General features: G+C 48.3%; 1 protein-coding gene across 1 annotated transcript in view; it reads right to left on the reverse strand.

Moving 5' to 3' along the window:
- Positions 1–20000, reverse strand: part of STK32B (serine/threonine kinase 32B) — a 439121-nt gene that overhangs the window by 82952 nt on the left and 336169 nt on the right. Inside the window, exon 5 of the mRNA XM_032254176.1 lies at positions 7799–7836. Within this exon, the coding sequence (XP_032110067.1) occupies positions 7799–7836 (38 nt within the window). The remainder of the gene's footprint in view (positions 1–7798; positions 7837–20000) is intronic.

Raw genomic sequence — 20000 nt, forward strand, 5'->3', positions numbered from 1 at the left:
AAACTAATATAGAAAATTGGTACCAGAAGTGGGGCACTGCTATAAAGACACCTGAAAATGTGTTAGCAACTTTGGAACTGGGTAACTGGCAGAGGCTGGAAGAGTGTGGAGGGCTCAGAGGAAGACAGGAAGATGACAGAAAGTCTGCAACTTCCTAGAGACTTGTTAAATTGTGACCAAAATGCGGATAATGATATGAACAATGAAGTTCAGGCTGAGGTGGTGTCAGATGGAGATGAGGAACCTAGCAGGAAGTGGAACAAAGGTCACTTGTGCTATGCATTAGCAAAAAGGTTGGGGGCCCTAGAGATATGTGGAATTTTGAATTTGAGAGTGATGATTTAGGACATCTGGTAAAAGAAATTTCTAAGCAGCAAAATGTTCAAGATGTAGCCTGGCTGCCTCTAACAGCCTATGCTTATATTGATGAGTAAAAAATGACCTGGAAATGAAACTTATATTTGGAGCTTTAAGATTTAATGACTGCCCTGTTGGGTTTTGGACTTGCATGGGGCCCCTTTGTTTTAGCTGTTTTCTCCCTTTTGGAAGTTGTATTTACCCAATGCCTGTAATGCGCATTGTATCTTGGAAGTGACTAACTTGTTTTTGCCTTTATAGGCTCATAGGTGAAGGGACTGGTCCTGTCTCAGATGCGACTTTGGACTTGGGAGTTAATGCTGGAATGAGTTAAGACTTTGGGGGACTGCTGGAAGGGCATGACTGTATTTTGAAATGTGAGAAGTACATTATATTTGGGAGGGGCTAGAGGTGAAATAATATGGTTTGTGTCTGTGTTCCTGCCCAAATCTCATGTCTAATTGTTATCCCCAGTGTTGGAAGAGAGGCCTGGTAGGAGGTGATTGGATCATAAGGGTGGATTTCCCCTTTGCTGTTCTTGTAATAATGAATTAGTTCTCACAAGATCTGGTTGTTTATAAAAGTATGTGGCACTTCCCCCAGCTTCTGCCATGATTATAAGTTTCCTGAGGCCTCCCCAACCATGCCTCCTGAACAGCCTGTCAAATTGTGAGTCAATTAAACTTCTTTTCTTCGTAAATTACCCAGTCTCAGGTAGTTCTTCATAGCAGTGTGAGAATGGACTAACACAGCCCCACTTCCTAACACCATCACATTGTGGATTAGGGTTTCAACCTTTGAATTTTGCGGGGACACAAACATTCAGACCATAGCACTTGCCCACCAAGGGAGGTGCAGTGATTATGTGAAGGGTGAATTTAGGGTGAGCAAACTGGCCCTACTCAGTTTGGCTCGGCCCAGGTTCCTCTTATCAGGAATGGGACCTCTCTCCCACTCCTCAAAGCTCTTGGTGTGACCTCAGCAGTCCCTCCACACAGGCAGGATGGAAGGTCTTGGTGGTGAATCTGCCTCTGTCTCGGCCCGGAATAGGAAACCCTTACTGGTTTCACACACATCCTAGCCTTTCTCAGGTATGTGGGTGATATCTTGGCCTCTGCCTGCCACTTTCTTGTTTTATTTCTTATTTGTTAAAATCCCATATAGAGAAGACAGGTGTTATGAGTTGAATTGTGTCCCTTTTCCCCCCAAATTCACATACCGAAGTCCAAATCCACAGTATGGCCTTATCTGGAAACAGGGTAATCACAGGGTAATCACAGACATCATTCATTGGAAGTCATATTGAAATGGGGTGCGCCCCAAATCTAGTATGACTAGTGTCCTTATCAAAAGGAGAAATTTGGATGCCGACACGCACACAGGGAGAATGCTATGTGAAGAGGAGAGTTATGCTGCCACAAGCCAAGAAGCTGCCAGAGCTAGGAGAGGGACCTGGAGCAGAGCCCCCCCGACTCACTTCAGTGGAAGCAGGACCATGCTGACACCTTGATCCTGAGCTTCCAGCCTCCAGCAATATGTTTCTGTTGCTTATGCCTGTTGGTTGTGGGACTTTGTTATGGTAGCCCCAGAAAATACAGGGGCTATTTACTGGGGGCCTTGGTGTTTCATATACCATGTTTTTAGGACTTTCACACCTTCTCCCGCACAGTGCTGCAGCAGAAGCCCCGTTTCTGGCAGCTTGCTGGAAAGAATCTCACTACAACGTTCCTCAGAAGAGCTTTAAAGTGCATTCCTATGTGCTTACCCTTACAGTCTTGCGACCCATATGGTTCCAAGATATCCACCATGGGCTCCTCGGGCTCAACAGAAACATCTCAGCCCCCCAGCCTGTATGGTGGCTTCCTCTCCCTTCCTTCTTAACTGCTACAGTCCCTGCATCTGATGCTTTATAAATAGCACATGTCCAATTTTTTAGTTTCCTGGAGTCTCTTCCTCCTGGCATGCTGGGAGTAGCACATACAATGTTTTGACAGGAGAAAAGGGGGTGTCGACGTGGCTAGCCATGGCCATTTTGGGGAGCACTCATCACATTTATCAACAAATATGTTAGCAACAGATGGAGAAGCAATTCTTTGAGATGAGTTCAGTTAATGAATGTTATAAAATACTGTGAATTAATAGAAAATTTGAGGTACAATACAGCCACCAGATCAGGAGATGACTGATCGTTTGGTACAGTTCCCAAGAGGAGGGTGCAGCCCATGTCATGGGCTGGGGAGACAGGGAAGCACTAGGGCCACTCAGGAGGATGGGGAGCGGGGAAATGTGGGGCAGAGCCTTTACTGTGGTTTCCATGGGAAGGAATGGGTGAAGCAGGATTAGCAGGCTTATGATTGACTAGTCTGAGTAATTTCCTTGGGACTGGGTTCTTGGAGCTGTCTCTAGTCTCGTACCTGGGATAATTAGGGGAGCTGAGGAGGGGTCCGGAACATGAAATTCCTAGAAGAGTGGATAAAGGAGATGTTGGGGGTATGGCTCTGGATTGGTTGTTGGCATTTGAAAAGCATGCCTTGGGGCAAGTTGTTTACCAGCTCTAGGATTGGCCAGCCCCGGGCAGGGCAGTCTGTTGACTTAGTAAGGCTCCAGAGGTGAAAGCTTCAGAATACAGAAAATGCAAGACACGGATCATATAATAAAGAAAGCAAATCCACTCTGACCACATGGCTGCTGCATTGCCGGCTACTGAAGATCCAGATCAGGTTTCTGAACCCCACTGTGCCCATTCCATGGCCACAAGAAATGAGTGTGCACCTCTGGAATGGCATTCCTCAAAGGCTGTGTTGACCTCAGGCATGCTTCAGCATCCAATGTGCATGTTCCTTCCTCCAGGAAGCCCCCCTGCACCAGTCCCCTGGCCTCAGTGACCTTCTGCTGCCCCACAGCCCATAGTTGCTCTGTCCTGGCATTGACCCTACTGGGTCATCATCAACTGTTTATATTTCTACTCCTCCCACAGCCTCAACTGCAGATTAGAGCCACCTGAGAACTGTAAAAGATCCCACTACTCAACACTCTGTCCTGCAAGAGCAATCAAATGAGAGCTTCTGGAGGTGGGACCTTGGGACCCAGGTGATGTGCCACCAGGACAGAGAACAGCCACTCCGGGCCATGAGGTCCTCGGCCACAGGGACTTTGCCTCCTGAGGTCACTGGACACAATGCCTGGCCATGGCAAGTCTGAAACAAATGAACCACTTCCCAGAATACAGAAGAGGATGAGGACTACATCCTTCATTGTCATCATCAATGATCTGTGAACCAGGGCCCTCAGTGGCACTTAAGGGCAAAATGCAGGCTCTTTCCTTCTGTCTCTCACTCTTCTCTCCTTGCCCACCTTTGGGGAAGTTCAGCTCCTGTATGGAAAGCACTAACCCACCTGCCTGTGCACGTGGTTCCATCCATTCCATTTTCTCTGGCCTCTTCCATCACCCTTGTGGTAGGCAAATGCATTAATGGATTCAATTCTTCACCTCTCTCTGGATCACCCCATTGCCATGTGCCTTTGCAGCATTCTCTCCCTCGGGCTCTAGGTTTGGCCAAATGACTTGCTTTGTCTCCTGCCTTGGTGGCAAACACAACACAGGTGGAGGCTTGAGTGATCAGGCTCTCCTGCTGTTGCTCCTGCTATGGCCATGGGCAGGCCATGCAGATGAACTTGCAGGGGATGATCTCGAGGAGCAGGGCTGAGTCACCCAGCCAGCCAAGGCCAGAGGGGATCGGCTGACAGCCAGTTGAGCATCAGACATTGGAGTGGGTTTAGCCAACATCAACAGCACAGCCTACCCAACCTTGGTCTTAGGAGCCAGCCCAGCCAAGATCAGCCAAGCCCAGCCTAGAGCACCTCAACCTCAGGATCCTGTGAGCTAACTGGATGTTTTTTGCCTATGCCATTTAGGCTATGTGGTTATTCATTTCCCAACTTTATTGTACCAGTAGAAAATTAATGCAATTGTTTCCCCCTCCCCCATGTCTTTAAATTCCCATTGCCTTGATCTCATGGTCCTTAGCCTAAAATGCACTCAGCTCTTTCCCCTGCCTTGTTCTAAGATGCTCTATCTTCTTTCACTCTGTTTTACCTCAATGCATGGTCTCTCTCTGTTTTTGTAGCTGGCTCAGAGACCTCAAATCTCAGAGCAGAATTAAAATGTCCATTCTAAGACATAAAACCCTGAAAGATAGAAACTAGGCAGACACTGGGGAGCAGAGAAGCTTGTGGGATATGCTTGGATTTTGTGTAAAATTAGCAGATCTTGGAAATCATTAATAAAATATAAATGCATTTGTTTAATTATGTTTATATTTCATTTGAAACCCAACTAACTAACTTGTTCTCTGAGAAAGCATTTAATGCAACCAGTGATGGGACTCTTGAAACGGCAATACACAGTTACTGGTTTGTACAAGGTTTTGTCATATAGTTTACAAAAGGTGCCAGTAGATGCCAGCACAAATGGGGTGCCCTTATGACCCACTTAGGAACACGTACTGTCCTTCTTGCCTTATGGCTAGGTCATGTTTCATAGTAAAGTTCTGGAAGGCAGGAAGTTAATTTTAAATGTTAAAAACCTACAAAACGAATGGCTGTTGTATTCTTCAAACAACCATTTTGCTCTTGTTTCCGCAGTTCTGCCCCACTGTCTTTACCACCTGTCCATTCAGGCACACCTTCCTCTGCCTGGCCTTGTCACGCCCTCAGGATCCCACTGTCATGGCGTTGCCTTCAAGACAACCCCTGCACACCCCTTTCCCTCTCCCCTCTGCCCCCGACCTCTCATGAGCTTCCCCACACTCTCCCCAACACCATGCTACCCATCAGGGTTAGGACCCTGTTTCCCTTCTTCATAATTCCCAGAATCTGGCACACAGCAGGTGCTCAAGAGATGTTTACTGAGTAAAAGACAAAAGCAAGAATGGCCATCTTCAGGCTCTGCTCAAAAAGCCGATCAGCTTCTCCCCTTTGAAGAGCAGGTAAATGAGGGCCATGGGCATAGAATCCTCTCTCTTCTCTCCCCAGAAAGGAGACTTCTCTTTTTCTAAGAAAAATTCCCTGCTCCTAAATTTCTTTTCTGTACCACCTGCAAAGCCACTCATTGGGTGTTGGAGGGGGGGAAAGGTTATCAACCATTCACCTCTTAGTATAAAATATCATATTCAATGTTCTGTTCCGCCATCTAGCAGAGACTTTTTGATGAAATGGGAGGCTGGAGAGGAAGAAGATTGGATGCAGGGGCACTTGGGGAGTGTGTGGGGTGCTGCATAGCCAGAAGGGCTGGGACACTGTGAAGGCCAAGCAGGGGGTGGCAAAGGATGAGGAGCTCAACGGAGCAGAAGAGAATCAAGAAAGAATGTGGGAAAGGCTAGGGGGAGGCTGAGAATGGGTGCAGAAGGAAGGTGGGATGGGTTGGATGGAAATCAGGAAAGAGAAAACTCAGGGGAGTCTGCCTGTATCTTCTGTGCAGTAGTTTCAGGGGAGCTGTGGCCAGCGGCGGTGAGGATGGAGCCAGAACTATGAAGCCAGACAGTCCTGGATTACTGCCCACCTCTCTGCCTCACTTTTCCTCATCAGTGCAAAGGCTGGCTTATTGCTATTCATGTTTCTGCCTGAATTTTGCTTCTGGGCTGCTATGCAGGTCCTGGAAGTCTTCCCCTAGCAATCTCTCTTAATCAATAGGACAGAGACTTGAGGATGCTGCCAGGATCCCAGCCTTCCAGACCCCTGCTTTCCAGGCTGCCATGAAGAACCAGCCTCTGTGTCTTCTTACCTCCTCTTCACCTTGCTTCTGTGATCTGACCTTGTCTGGCTCTGAGCAGAGACAGGGACAGGAAGAGGGCGAGTTCCCTACCCCTTCCTGAGCACTTGCTTACTGTGATGGGTGGCTGAGCTTCGAGTCTCACCCGAGACGAGACTCTCACCACCCTGCACGGTGGGTCAATTACTTCTGCGTCACTGCTGGGAAGGCTGAGACATGGAGGCACAGCCACTTGCTCAAGGACACTCAGCTGGCTGGGAGCTCAGCTGAGCAGCACATCTGAAGATCCTGACTTTTCGATACCAACTGAAGACCTTGCTTTTGCTTCCTCTCCTGCCTTGATTTGGATCCTCTTCTCTGTCCGTGCCCCAGACATCTTGACTGCTGCTGACCTTCCATTCAGGAGCGCAGTGAGTTCAACCTCGCTGCCCGAAAACCACTTAGTGCGGTTCCAGCATCTGATGCAGAGATGCAAATGGTTCCATTCACCACTCCTGTACATGAGGATGCACACTATCAGGCTAGGATGCCCCAAGCTATGCTGCTGGCACATGGAAGGTTCGAGAGGAGCTTTGAGATAGAACCATGACCTCAGCCTGCAGGGGTGGGGAGGGAGAGTGGGAGAGCTAAGTAGAAAACTTGACACTTCATCCTTGAAGGTCTCAACACAGATGAGAATCCCTACTTGAGAAGAATCCCCACCTGCTCCCTCCAGTCAACCCCATGTTAGGCCCTGAGAGATGGGCCCCTGAAGCAGTGCCAGTGAATTTAGTTTTCAAGGCTGTAAGGCCGCTGTTGGCATCAGCCGCAATTGATTGTCAAGGCCACTGAGTGTTCTTGGGCTGAGCCCTAGGCTCATGGTTCTTAAATTTTGTTGGGCATTCCATCCCCAGAATTCTGATCCAGAATATAGGGGCCCAGGCTTGCTGAAGCAGGACCAGGCCTGACCTCTGATTTTTACTAGGTCCCCCAGGTAATTCTGATGAGGCCAGAGTTAGAGAGCCACTGACTTGGTGCCTTGCTACTCAAAGTGTGGTCCATGGACCAGCAGCATCAGCCACCTGGGAGCTTTGCGGACTCTGAACTTTGCAGGGTCTGGTCCCACCTCAGACCTACTAAATCAGTTTGAGAAGATGCCTAGAAGATCCGTGTGCATATAGAGGAAATTTTGAGAAGCCTGACATAGCCGACAGATGAGTAAATGCTTAGCGGATTATCAAGTATTAAGCTCTGCTTGCTAGGCATACACTCTCATTTCATCCTCATGACCACCCTGCAAGGGAGATGCCTTTTCCCCATTTTACAGAAAATTACATCGAGACTCAGAGAGGTGGGAGACTCCTGAACCCACCCGTTCATAGGTGAGGGAGCTGGAGTTAGAACCCAGGGACCCCATGCTCGTCCTCACTGCCGCCCTGTCCTCCTCACACAGGGATAGAACAGCAATGACTTCAGAGGTGGACACTTTAAGTAACTTTGATTCAACTTACCACAGCAGGACATGGATCAGAAATTTACACAGATGTCCTTTCACCAGGATTGAAACAAGAGAAGGTTTCTAGCCAACCCTAATCTCCAACTCAGCAAGACCCAGCCCCCACCCCCTCCCCATTTCCCAGTATCTCAAACTTTCCACCGAGAGTCCCTGTAAAGGATTCGTAGCGGGCTTACCGTGTTCATCCAGCAGGATGTTGTCTGGCTTGATATCTCTGTAAAAGAAAACAAAGAAGCTGGTAATGTGGTTCCTGGACTCACAGAAGAGCACATCGACAAGTACCACATAAGGACAAATGTTGGCAACACCCAGGCTGCTCATCTGTCCCTGACCTGAGGCCTCAGCCAGGGAGCAGTAGAGTAATTGGTATGATAATGGGACACCTGTGTTCTTACCTCCTCTTCTCTTTCCTGGAAGTGAAAGTAGATTGTTTGAATATTTTTTCCTGAATATTCTTAGCTTTTTGGTTGTTTGTTTTTGAGACAGAGTCTTGCACTGTCGCCCAGGCTGAAGTGCAATGGCACGATCTCGGCTCACTGCAACCTCCACCTCCCGGGTTCAAGTGATTCTCCTGCCTCAGCCTCCCGAGTAGATGGGATTACAGGTGCCCACCACCACACTTGGATAATTTTTTGCATTTTTAGTAGAGATGGGGTTTCACCATGTTGGCCAGGCTGGTCTTGAACTCCTGACCTCATGATCCGCCGACCTCAGCCTCCCAAAGTGCAGGGATTACAAGCATGAGCCACGGGACCTGGCCAATATTCTTAGTTTTTAGCCTCTCAGCTCCAGTTGTAATGGTAACAGCAGCAACTGCTCACTGGGCATGTGGTCAGCGCCAGCAGTGGGAGGCACCTGCCCACCCTGAGGTAGCTGAGCCATCCCACCAAAGCTCCCTGCAGGTGTCATGGCATCCGCGGAGCTAAATGAGGGTTTGTAAGTTGTGGCAGTCAGACATGTGCAAACTATAGCTCTCGGCCAAATCCAGTCCTGGGCCAGTCTTTGTATGGCCTGGGAACTAGGAACCACTTTAACATCTTTAAAGCACTGTAGAAACAAATCAACAGGCACACACCCACGCACACACAGAGGAACATGCAGCAGAGACTAGCATGGCCCTCAAAGCCTAAAGTGTTTATTACCTGGCCCTTTATGGAGAAAGTATGCTGACCTCTTTTAAGGGTAACATAGTGACCCATGTGGGGCAAAATCTGGGCTGAGGAGTTTCTGGAAAGTTCTGCTCTACATCACCACGGTAGCAAAGGGCCTCTCAATTCCAAGTGAAACATTTTGAAGGCTGAGGCTTTGCTTTCTTTGCATCTACATGCCTGTACCCAGCACAGTGCCCGACGCAGTGGTAGACACATGTGAAACACCACTGAGTATAAGAATGAAAGAATGAAAGGAAGAGAAGAACAGCTTCAACCTCAACTTACTTATTACTGACGTGTACAGACTTGCTGAGCACTGCATTAAAACCACAGATTTTACAAATGCATAAATTTTCACTCATTTATAACAAATGTCACATATACTGAGACTAATGATAGCTTTCTTCAAAATAAAGAGCAACTGCTCCCGAGTTTATCAAATATGAATTCTACCTGAAAACACGCTGTGGTTCTGTGTAGTAATGCAATGCAATGTCCCCATGTTTGGGGATGAAAGAAGCACTCAACCTACATATTTAAATTTTTATTTTCATTGCGCCTCTGCAAGCCCGTGAGTACTGAGAAGCACTGAGTACATGGGCCCCTGCTGCTGAGGTCACAAAGCCTCCACTGTGAACTAAGAGATTACTGCAGAGACCCGTAGGGAGCCTCATGGGAGGGATGAACTTGGGAACTTATACAATTAAAACAAAAGGCAGAAGACCTAGAGTCAAGTGTTTGTGGATCAAGTCAGCAAATGCTTGGACCCTGCCCAGGTGGCTCCCAGCAGGGTTTCTCAACAAAAGTTGATAAAAAAGAAAATAAAATAACCGTCAAGAATGAAAACATAGCAGCAAATGTTCAGGCTTATCTCTTCAAGTATCACCAGGACTGAGATGATTTCATGTGGGGTGTGGGGACCAGGGAGGAGGTGGCTGTGGCCCAGGGATTGGGGGCTAGAAAATGCCTACAAGGGCCGTAGCCTAAAGATAGAGTTAGAGTCAGGACACAGGTGAGGTGAGGGCGGGATGACAGACCCAAGAAGATGTGATCTGGCGTACTGGGTTGAATGGTGTCCCTCCAAAATTCATGTCCATCCAGAACCTCAGAATGGGACCCTATGTGGCAATGGAGTCTTCGCAGGGGTAATTACTTAAGGATCTCAAGATAAATCATCCTGGATTTAGGGAGGGCTCTAAAGACTTGTGTCTTTATAGGAGGAAAGTGCGGGGAGGGATTTGGATACAGGCACAGGAGAGAAGAAGGCCGTGGGGAGATGGAGGCAGAGGCTGGAGCGATGCAGACATAAACCAGGGATGCCTGGAGCCGCCCAGAGCTGGAACACGCAGGGGGTGAATTCTCTCTCGGGTCACCAGAGGAAGCACAGCTATGACTCCACTTTGATGTGGACTTCTAGCTGAAATTATGAGAGAATAAATTTGTATTGTTTTAAGCCACCAATTTTGCAGTAATTTGCTGTGGCAGTCCCAGGAAGCTGACACAACTGGCATGAGGGAAGGAGAGCTGATGGAGGGGAAGGCAAACCTCAAGGGGCAGCTAGGGCCCCACTAACCACAGCATGGCCTTGGATGAGCCCAGCGCCTGGCCACCCCCACAGCTACATTGCACCTGCTCACAGTGTCTCATATCCTGAGAACAGAATGGGGCACAGATGTGCCTAGACCCCACAGATCCAAGGAAAGGGGCTGTCCTGTTTGGGAGAGTCCAGACCATGAGCTAGACAGTTTGGGTTCCAACTCCAGCCTCGCCTTTGACTATCTGCATGATTCCTGTCTCTGCCTGAGTTTCCTATGCTGTGTGGATTAAATATCTGATACATAACACACGTTGCTTCTGTACTGGCTCTTAGCACAAAGTGGAATACCAAGCATTTGCGGGGTTTCCCCTTTGTGGCTGTGAAAGCATGTCATGAACAAGACAGACCCAGCCAAATGGAGCTTGCATTCTAGGAGGAGAGGCAGGCCAGAAGGCACATGAATAAATCGCAGGATTGTTCACTGTAGCAGGTGAAGAAGGCAAACCAGAGTCTAGAAAAGAGACCAATAGAGGGTCCCTAGTTTTGGCAGATGGTCAGGAAGACCTTTAAGAAGCGGAGACTTTGGGTTGACATCTGAATGGCAAGAAAAAGCCATCTGTGCACCATCTAGGGAGCAAGTTCTCATTTTGCAGATGAGGAAGGAGGAGGGTGAGAACCACATCATCTGGCCTGTGATGTGGTTCTAGACATGGAAGCTGACAAAGGTGAGGGGTGTCACCCCCTTAATTCTGTTATGTCACAGGGTAAAGTCGGTGGGATGGCATTCCCGGGATGACATTACATTATATGACTCTGTCTTGGCAGACTGGAGTGAGAGCTCAAGACATGAGCTGCCATGTGAGAGCCAGTCACACAGCAGGGAATCTAAGTGTCCTTGGGAGGAAGAGTGATCACTGGCCAATAGGTAGCAAGAAAATGTGACCTCAGTCCTGCGGCAACAAGAGCTGAAATCTGCCAACAACCACAAGAGCCTGGGAGAGGACCCCACCCCATGTTCCAGAAAGGAATGCAGCCAGGTGGGCGTGTGGATCGTAGTTTTGTGAAATCCTCCGCAGACAATCCAGTTAAGCCCACCTGGACTCCTGGGCCACGGAAATGGAGGGAGAATAAATGGGAGTTATTTCAAGCTGTAAAGTTAGTGGTAATTAGTTGCACAGTAATAGAAAACTAATACTCTAGCTATATAATCTGAGGCCACCTACTCTGAGCCTCGTTTTCCTCATCTGGGAAATGGGAACAGCAGCGGCTATCTCACTGTTGCTGAGTGTACAATGAGATGACATTTGTTCAGCACTCCACACAGTCCCAGTGCAGCGAGGAAGAAGTGCTGAAATAAGTCACAGCGATGGGACTGTCATTGCTCTTTTAAAAGGAGCTGGGGAGAACTCAAAGGCAGACTGACAGATTCCTGAGCTTTTAGCAAATTAGGTCTCTTTCACAGGAGACTCGCTGGGCAGATGCCTGCAAAGCTGCGTGGAGATGAAGAATCTGAATCACTTGGGATTTAATAAGAATAGCATTCTCCGGGTATAGTATCTTAGCAGTGCCTTTAGTTTAGACGGTTTCAGGAACGTTTCCTCCAGTTCTGTTTTTTACATCGATCATATCTCAGCTCCAGCGCGTCATCCTGTTGAAAATGGGTTTGAACGTTCAGAAAGGGCATTAGGAGCATTGCGTGGATGGGAAGGCGGTGACAGTGTTTTCTGAGGACAGGTCCACAATTTCAGAGCTAGGCAAAATGACACTTTGATGGAAAGTATGCATGCAGGGCTATAAAACCTGGTGCTGCTCTTGAATTATTCCCCAGTCCTCAAGTAAAACAAAGCATAAAATGTCAGCTGGGCTATTTTAAAAAACAGCATAGAAATGGCTCTGATCCACAGGTGCCCATGCACAGACTGCAAAGCAGGGCCACCAGGACATTTCTGCATGTGCCTTTTGGCAGGGGGTTTCTCAATATTCTATGCTGGCAATACGCAGCAGCAAAGACAAATACAAAAACTTGGAGGGCAAAGCTAGACTAAGTGAAGTAAAAATCTGTGGCTATTTCACCACTAGTGAAGGGAACATGTTATCCATATGCATGTGAGAGGGAGCGGGAGGTAGCAAAGGACAGAAGAGAGACTTGAGATGCCATCCTGGCTCTGCCTCTTGCTGGCCATGCAGACAGGGCACACTGCCCTGGTGAGTGATATGGTTGGGACCCGTGTCCCAGCCCAAGTCTCCTGTTGAACTGTAGTAGCCGGTGTTGGAGGTGGGGCCTGGTGGGAGATGACTGGATCATGGGGTTGGTTTCTCCTGAATGGTGTAGCACAATCCTCTTGGTGCTATTGTGACGATAGTGTGTTATCATGATAGTGAGACAGTGATAGGTGTGTAGCCCCTCCCCATGCTCTCATGCTCCTGCTCCAGTCGTGTAAAACGTGCCTGCTTCCACTCTGCCTTTTGCTATGGTTGTACGTTTCCTGAGGCCTCCCCAGAAGCCAGGCAGATGCTGCCATGCTTCCTGTCCTGCCTTCAGAACCGTGAGTCGACGAAACCTCTTTTCTCTATAAACAATCCAGTCTTCGGTACTTCTTTATAACATTGTGAGAATGAACTAACACGGTGAGAATTAGCTTCCTCACATATAAGCTGGATAATAACGCCCTCTCTATGGTTATAGTGAGGACTGGATGAGATGGTTCTCATGACATCAACCAGCACATGGCCAGGTACATGGAAAGTCACGATTGTTATTGGTAACGATAACAGGGTGGGATAAAGACATTTCAGTAGGAGGTTGAGCCAACAGAATCAGCACTGGGGAAGGATGGCCGAAGACATTTACTGAGGGTTGGAAAGAATGGGAGGGCTTCACCTTGACTGTTGACCTCAGCTTGAATGGGACTTTGCACCCATCCACAAGCAAGCTGATGTGGAACAGGATGCTAAGGATCTTGGTTCTCACGTTTTAGAATCTCTCACTGTATTGGCGTGGGTTGTTCTTCTAAAAATTGAGTAATGATGAAGAAATGACAACATATCATCTCTACTCATTAAATATGACTTCCTTCTCACTTCTGTCTCCTGCTCCTGTGGGGTGGGGACCATGTACAAACAGCAGCCCCCAACACAATGCTTCAGCGTTAAAAGCAGTACTGACAGTATTAACAGTTAAACTTTATTGAGTGTCGACTGTGTCAGGGACAAACTGAAGAGTGTTCTGTGGATTCAGCCATGTGCAGCGTGGCTGTTTGTTATCAGGTGCTAGGGAGGCATTCCCCATGTTGCCATCTTCACACAACTCTTAGAGACCGGTATTGCTACTCCTATTTTATTGATAAAGAGAGAACGATTGACAGAGGTTCAGTGATGTGTCTGGTTCCCACTTGTGATTTGTCAAAGGTCAAACACTGGTGGAGATAAGACCTACTCTCAAGTTGGTCCCTAGATCAATGTTCTGTCTCTATGGGTGGGGAAATGAAAAAAAAAATGAATTAGGGTTGCCAGAATTCTAAAGTAGGCAGTAATAATCTGAGGAACATGCTTATAATAAAGATCTGATTTGATTTTTCAATTAGTTAATTAATTTTTTTTTGAGATGGAGTCTCGCTTTGTCACCCAGGCTGGAGTGTAGTGATGTGATCTTGGCTTACTGCAGCCTCTACCTCCTGGGTTCCAGTGATTCTTGTACCTCAGCTTCCCAAGTAGCTGGGATGACAGGTGTGCACCACCACACACAGCTAATTTTTGTATTTTTAGTAGAGACAGGGTATCATCATGCTGGCCAGACTGCTCTCAAACTCCTGACCTCAAGTGGTCCACCCACCTCAGCCTCCCAAAGTGCTGGGATTACAGGTGTGAGCCACTGTGTCCGTTCTGATTTGATTTTTAAAATGTTATTACCATTTCAGGGAACTTTTCATTTATTACACCGCCCACATGCAAGGTTGCATTTCTTGTTTAATATGACTCAAGTGTCCTTACAAAGCACAAATCCGAACCTGTCCCTTTTCTACATAAATCCTCCTAATGGCCCTGTGGTGCCTATGGTGCTGGTGCCAGGCTCCAGTCAATGTCCCAGGATCATCTCAGAGATGAAAAGTGAACATTGAGATGTGCTTGTCAACTTGAAAATCCGACAACCAAGGTCACTGACGACAACCGCCAAGTGCTACCGTCATACGTACATGAGAGGAGAGGCAGAGGGAGCCATTCTAGCCCAGGAGAGTCACAAAGACACAATTTTAGATGGAAGCACAGCTGCCACATGCCCCAGGCGCATTCGTGGTCAAGTGTTTAGAAAGCACTGATCCAATGGCCAGACTCCACAGGCCTTCAGGCATTTCCCGATCTTGCCAGTAGGCTTGGCCTTCTGTGCCTTGCAACCCAGCCAGGCCAGACCACCTTGGGTGTTGATGCCTCAGTCTTTCCCTGGCCTTATCTCTGGAGAGCACACCCTTCTCTCTACTGAACTCTGACCCAGGTTTTAGGACACAGCTCAGTTGCAATCTCCTTCTGGGATACTGTCGAGGGCTGAAAAAATGTCTTTGCAAAATTCATGTCACCCAGGTATCTGAGAATGTGATCTTACTTAGAAATTGTGTCTTTGCAGGAAAGTGTGTGTCTATCTGTGCCAGTAAACACTGTCTTTGCCAGAAAACTATCACTTTGCTAGTAAGGTAGTTCTGTCTTGCATCTAAGTTAAGAGGAAGTTGTCCTGGACTAGGGTGAGCCCTAAATCCAGTGCTGGTGGCTTTATAAGAAGAGAGAAAAGAGACATAGGTAGACACAGGGGAGAAGGTCACATAAAGACAGAGGCAGAGTGTGGAGTGATGTATCCAACAGCCCATGACATAGCACGGGTTTCCTGGGACCACTGGAAACTGGGGGAGACGCAGGGGACTTCTCTCTCAGAGCCTCCAGGAGAACCAGCTGTGCCAGTATCTTGATTTGGGACTTCTGGCCTCCCCTCCTGAACTGTAAAAGAATACACTTTTGTTTTACGATTAAAGCCACTCAGTCTGTGCTACCTAAAGGCCTCCTCTGGCCCCCTGCCCCTCCCTGCTTTCCTAGTCCTGATGGTGCAGGTTGACATTGTTCATTTACTCCCTGCTGCCAGGAGACACACGTACACACAGAGGAGAAGACCACGTGAAGACAGAGGCAGGGTGATCATGGGAGCACCAGCCCTCTGAACAGGGCCACGCTGCTATTCAGAAAAAGGTTGCTGAAAATATGAAAAAATGAAAGACCTTACATAAGGGCTGAACATGGCCTCCTCTGACTTTGAAGCTTGTAAAGCTCCCAGGGTCCTCAACCCTCTGGGACCTTGACTTCACCTTGACAAATGGGGCAGGAAGCATCCATGTGAAAAGGGACATTCCGCAGCTACTGTCAATGGGGCCTCTCTGCCCAAACCGTCTATTGTAACTAGGATGGCTGTGGTTGGGCTGTGGCCAGCAGAGCTGAGCCCTACCGAGTGTGTCTTCTCTACCAATGACTGTACCAGGCGCTTGGCATGTGCTCCTGGTGAAATCCTCACAACTGCCCCTATCAGGGACTCGCACCTGCAGTAAAGATCACTACAAATGCACAGACACCAAACACACCATTCTCTCACAGTTCTGGAGGCCGCAAGTCCAAAGTGGGCCTCAGGGCCTAAGTCAAGAGTGAACAGACTGCGTGCTCTCCCTCTGGAGTCCACAGAGGAGCTCTGCCATTTGGCTTTTCAGCTTCTGGAGGCTGCCCAGGTCCCCTGGCTGCTGGCCCCTCCTTGGGGCACTCCCATCTCTGCTCCTGCAGCTGCATCTCCTACTCCTTCTCCGACCCCACCACCTGCTTGTTGGCAGGAGCCTTGTCAGGAGCCTTGTGATTCCACTGGGCCCACCTGGATGATCCAGGAGAATTTTCCCACATCATGATCCTTACCTAAATCACATCTGCAAAGTCCCTTTTGCCCTGTCAGGTGACACAGGCACAAGTTATAAGGTTTAAGATCTGGCATCTTTTGGGGGGCATTTTCAGTCTACCCCACAGCCCTCCCAGGTAGTGTGATGGGCTGAATGGTGTTCGTCCAAATTCCTATGTGGAGGTCCCTATTCCCTGTGTCTCTGAATGCAACTGTATTTGGAGACAGGGTCTTCCAAGAGGTGATCAAGGTAAAGTGAGGACATTAGAGTATACTCGAATCCAATCTGACTGGTGTCCTTGTAAGAGGACGAGAGTAGGATGCATGGAAAGGTGTCAGGGGCCTGTGTGCAGAGGAACGGGCTTGTGAAGAGCAGCGAGAAGGTGGCCGTCTGCAAGTCAAGGAGGCCTCAGAGGAAACCAACCCTGTGGGCACCCTTATCCTGGACTTCTAGCTTCTAGAACTGTGAGAACATTAACTCCTGTTGTTTTAAGCTGCCTATCCTGTGGTATTCCGTATGGCAGCTTTAGCAGATAAACACAGGTAGGCAATTTTGTTACCCCTATTTTACTGGACAACAAAAGCAAGGTGAGAGGAGTTGTCACAGAGTCCATAGGAGGGACAGCCAGGATATACCAGTGAGAGATCCATGACTTCATCTGAGGGCACAGAAGCAATTTTTAAAACGTACACACAGCCTAATAATGTAGTTCTGTCTTATTTCTATTGTAAAACTCCATGCTGTTACTCAAATCATTTTCCTCTTGCTTTATCCTTTGGGAGAGAAAGTACATCCAGTCAAGCCATGCTTGGGGGTTGTTGATTTTTCTTTAATCCTACAGAGAACAAACATCACCATGGTTGACAATGATTAATTCAGTTCAAAAGCTGTGCCACTCCATGGGGCCTGGATGTTAACTTGGCTACTAAGGCAATTGCATTCAGCTAATTATTCCCAAGTATATCTCAAGGAGATTTCGAAGCTTTTGGGATTCACAAACATGTCCGAGGATGCACCGGGCTCAATTAATTCCTTCATGGGTGGGTGAGCACCGTGACACACCTCCCTTGGGCCAACGAGGGAGTCATCTTCTTAAGAAGCTCCGACCCCCTCAGTCCACGTAGCCTGCACAGACCCACTCAAATCAGTTCTATTTCTTTCTACTTTCAACTAGAACACTGAATTGCAATGATAGACTTCACCAGGCCCTGAGCTCCCCAAAGCTGGAGGCATGGCAGTAGCACATGGAAAACAGATGGATGTGGTGAGCTAGGGTCCTACAGTCCTGCAGTGACTCTAAGACAGCCTGTGAGTATGGGTCACGTTTTGAAGCCCTTTACACACCAACAGCAGTTCAAATCCTTACTCTAATACTGTGTGGGTCTCAGTTTTTCTCATCTGTAAAATGGATATAAAATGAAATAATGTGTGTCAAGGACTTACACAGTTCCTAGCACAGAGAAGATGTCCAATAAATGATGATTAGTTCTCCTGTCCCCTGCACCCATCCCTACTTAGCAGGGAGTTTGGAAGGAAAAGGAAGTGGCAGAAGGAAGCACAGAAGAGTTGACTCCAAAATGACAATGACCATTTGTCATATTTGTGCAGTTTTGCAGTTCACAAAGCCCCTTCCCAAACTGTGATTTATTTAATCCACCTGCCACTCTCAGAGGACCAGCATTATCTTCTTTTTGATGGATAAGGAAACTGCGGCTTGGAGAGATGAAGTGACTTCTCCATGGTCACAGTTAAAAAGTGGCAGAAGTGACCAGGCACGGTGGCTCATGCCTGTAATTCCAGCACTTTGGGAAGCCGAGGCAGGTGGCTCACCTGAGATCAGGAGTTCCAGACCAGCCTGGCCAACATGGTGAAACCTCATCTCTACTAAAAATACAAAAATTAGCCAGGTGTGGTGAGAATGCCTGTAATCCCAGCTACTCGGGAGGCTGAGGCAGGAGAATCGCTTGAACCTGGGAGGCAGAGGTTGCAGTGAGCCAAGGTTGTGCCATTGCACTCCAGCCTGGGGAACAAGAGCCAAACTTTGCCTAAAAAAACAAAACAAAACAAAAGCAGTGGAAGAAGCATGACTTGGGCCCAGCTCCTCTGATGCCCATCTGGCACTCCTCCATTTCCATCCTATGGGCGGGGTAGAGATGTTAGGGGCAGAGTCACTCGATCGACCTGTGTATGCTTCAAATACACCATGGTCCTGTGTCTGCCTGCATGGCTGGAGCACTCTCCTCTAGCCCACGATGTCTGCCTAGTCAAGTCCTCTGCACCCATCAACTCTCAGTTTCGGCGTCACTCCCTCCAAGAAGCCCTCTTTCAAGCCCTGGGTGCAGGTGGAGGGGAGGCCCCATAAGTGCCGAGACAGGAGTCAGAAGCCTCAGCCTATTCCCATAGAAATAATGAAGAAGAAAAAAACTAGAGATATAACCATAGTAGTTATTCATATGTGATTTTAGTTACTCACAGGTGATCTTGGTTCTTTTATTAATGCCTTTCAGGTCACCAAGTGGGAACCTGGGGTGACATTGTGAAAGGAATGACCCTAAGACAAGATGCCCTAAGCCCTCTGTCACGCCTGTGTAAGGGCTGCTGGAGGGTGCCTAGGCTGTGTAGCAGCATCAGCGCTTGGAAAGCGCCCGCTGTTTAGCCAGCTAGGGAGGAGACGTCCAAGATGGCCGAGACATCTTCCTCCTCCGGAGAGTTGGGAGAAAACTCCACTCCTCCAAGCTGTTGCTGTAGACCTGACGCTGTCAGGGAGGCCCGCAGACATCCGGGGGCTTAACTATCTCTATGTGGTGCTGTGCTTCAGTGGTCACATTCCACGTCCACTCTCATGTTCTGCTTCTGCACCTGGTTCCTTTTTTCTTAGAAAAGATAATCAGTAAAAGTAATATAAATCTTAATGTCTTTGTTCTTTCTTGACAAGTATGGAAAAGTGCTGATGCATTATGCTCCTTACCTGATCTCAGCTGTTAGAAAGCCTTGGGCCCCCACCTACATGACATGTGATGTACTTGACCCTATCTCTGACCACCTATGCCACGCCCTACCTACCCTGCCCCAGCTTTGTACTCAATGAAAGTCAGAGTGTGCGGACACTCGGGGCCACTGCCAGACTCCGCATTTTGGTTGGCTGTGGACCCCTGGGCCCAGACACTCTTTTCTCTATCTCTGTGTCTTGTGTCTTATATTTCTACAGTTTCTCATCTCCACACCAGCAGAGAGGGGCTCAAAGGACCCTGCAGGGCTGGACCCTACAGGTGCACCAGGTTGCAGTCTGCATTTTCCCTGTTACTTTGCTGGCATGACAGTGACCACAGGGTATATGTGCTTGTGTGATTATTTGGCTGATCCTTGCCCTTCCCAGTAGGTGCTGAGTTCCATCAAATCAGGGCCCATTCCTAGATTTGCAGTCCTGGCACAGCGCCCAGCACCCAGCAGGTGTTCAACAGACACCAGTGGCATTACCCTATCTGTAAACATGTCATGAGACCCTGGGTGAATGTTGGCCAGAACGCCACAGCATTTGAGTACAGAGGTTCCCAGGGAGGCCCAGGCTCCGTACAAGGTCAATCAGCATCAGGCCCTGGCTTTGGGCTCAGGCCCTGGTCCAGGCTGGGTCCCCCAGCACTCCCTGATAGTTAATTGTGAGTCCCGGCTTTCCTAGGGGCCACCAGTGCTCATCTGATGTCACTCACTTTCAGCAGTGTGCATCTTGCCAGGATCATGTGGTCTCTTATTTTCTTCCCAGATCCAGCCTTCCCGT

The sequence above is a fragment of the Sapajus apella genome, unplaced genomic scaffold, assembly GCF_009761245.1.
Source record: "Sapajus apella isolate SASKATOON/1434 unplaced genomic scaffold, GSC_monkey_1.0 scaffold85, whole genome shotgun sequence".
Taxonomy (NCBI): domain Eukaryota; kingdom Metazoa; phylum Chordata; class Mammalia; order Primates; family Cebidae; genus Sapajus; species Sapajus apella.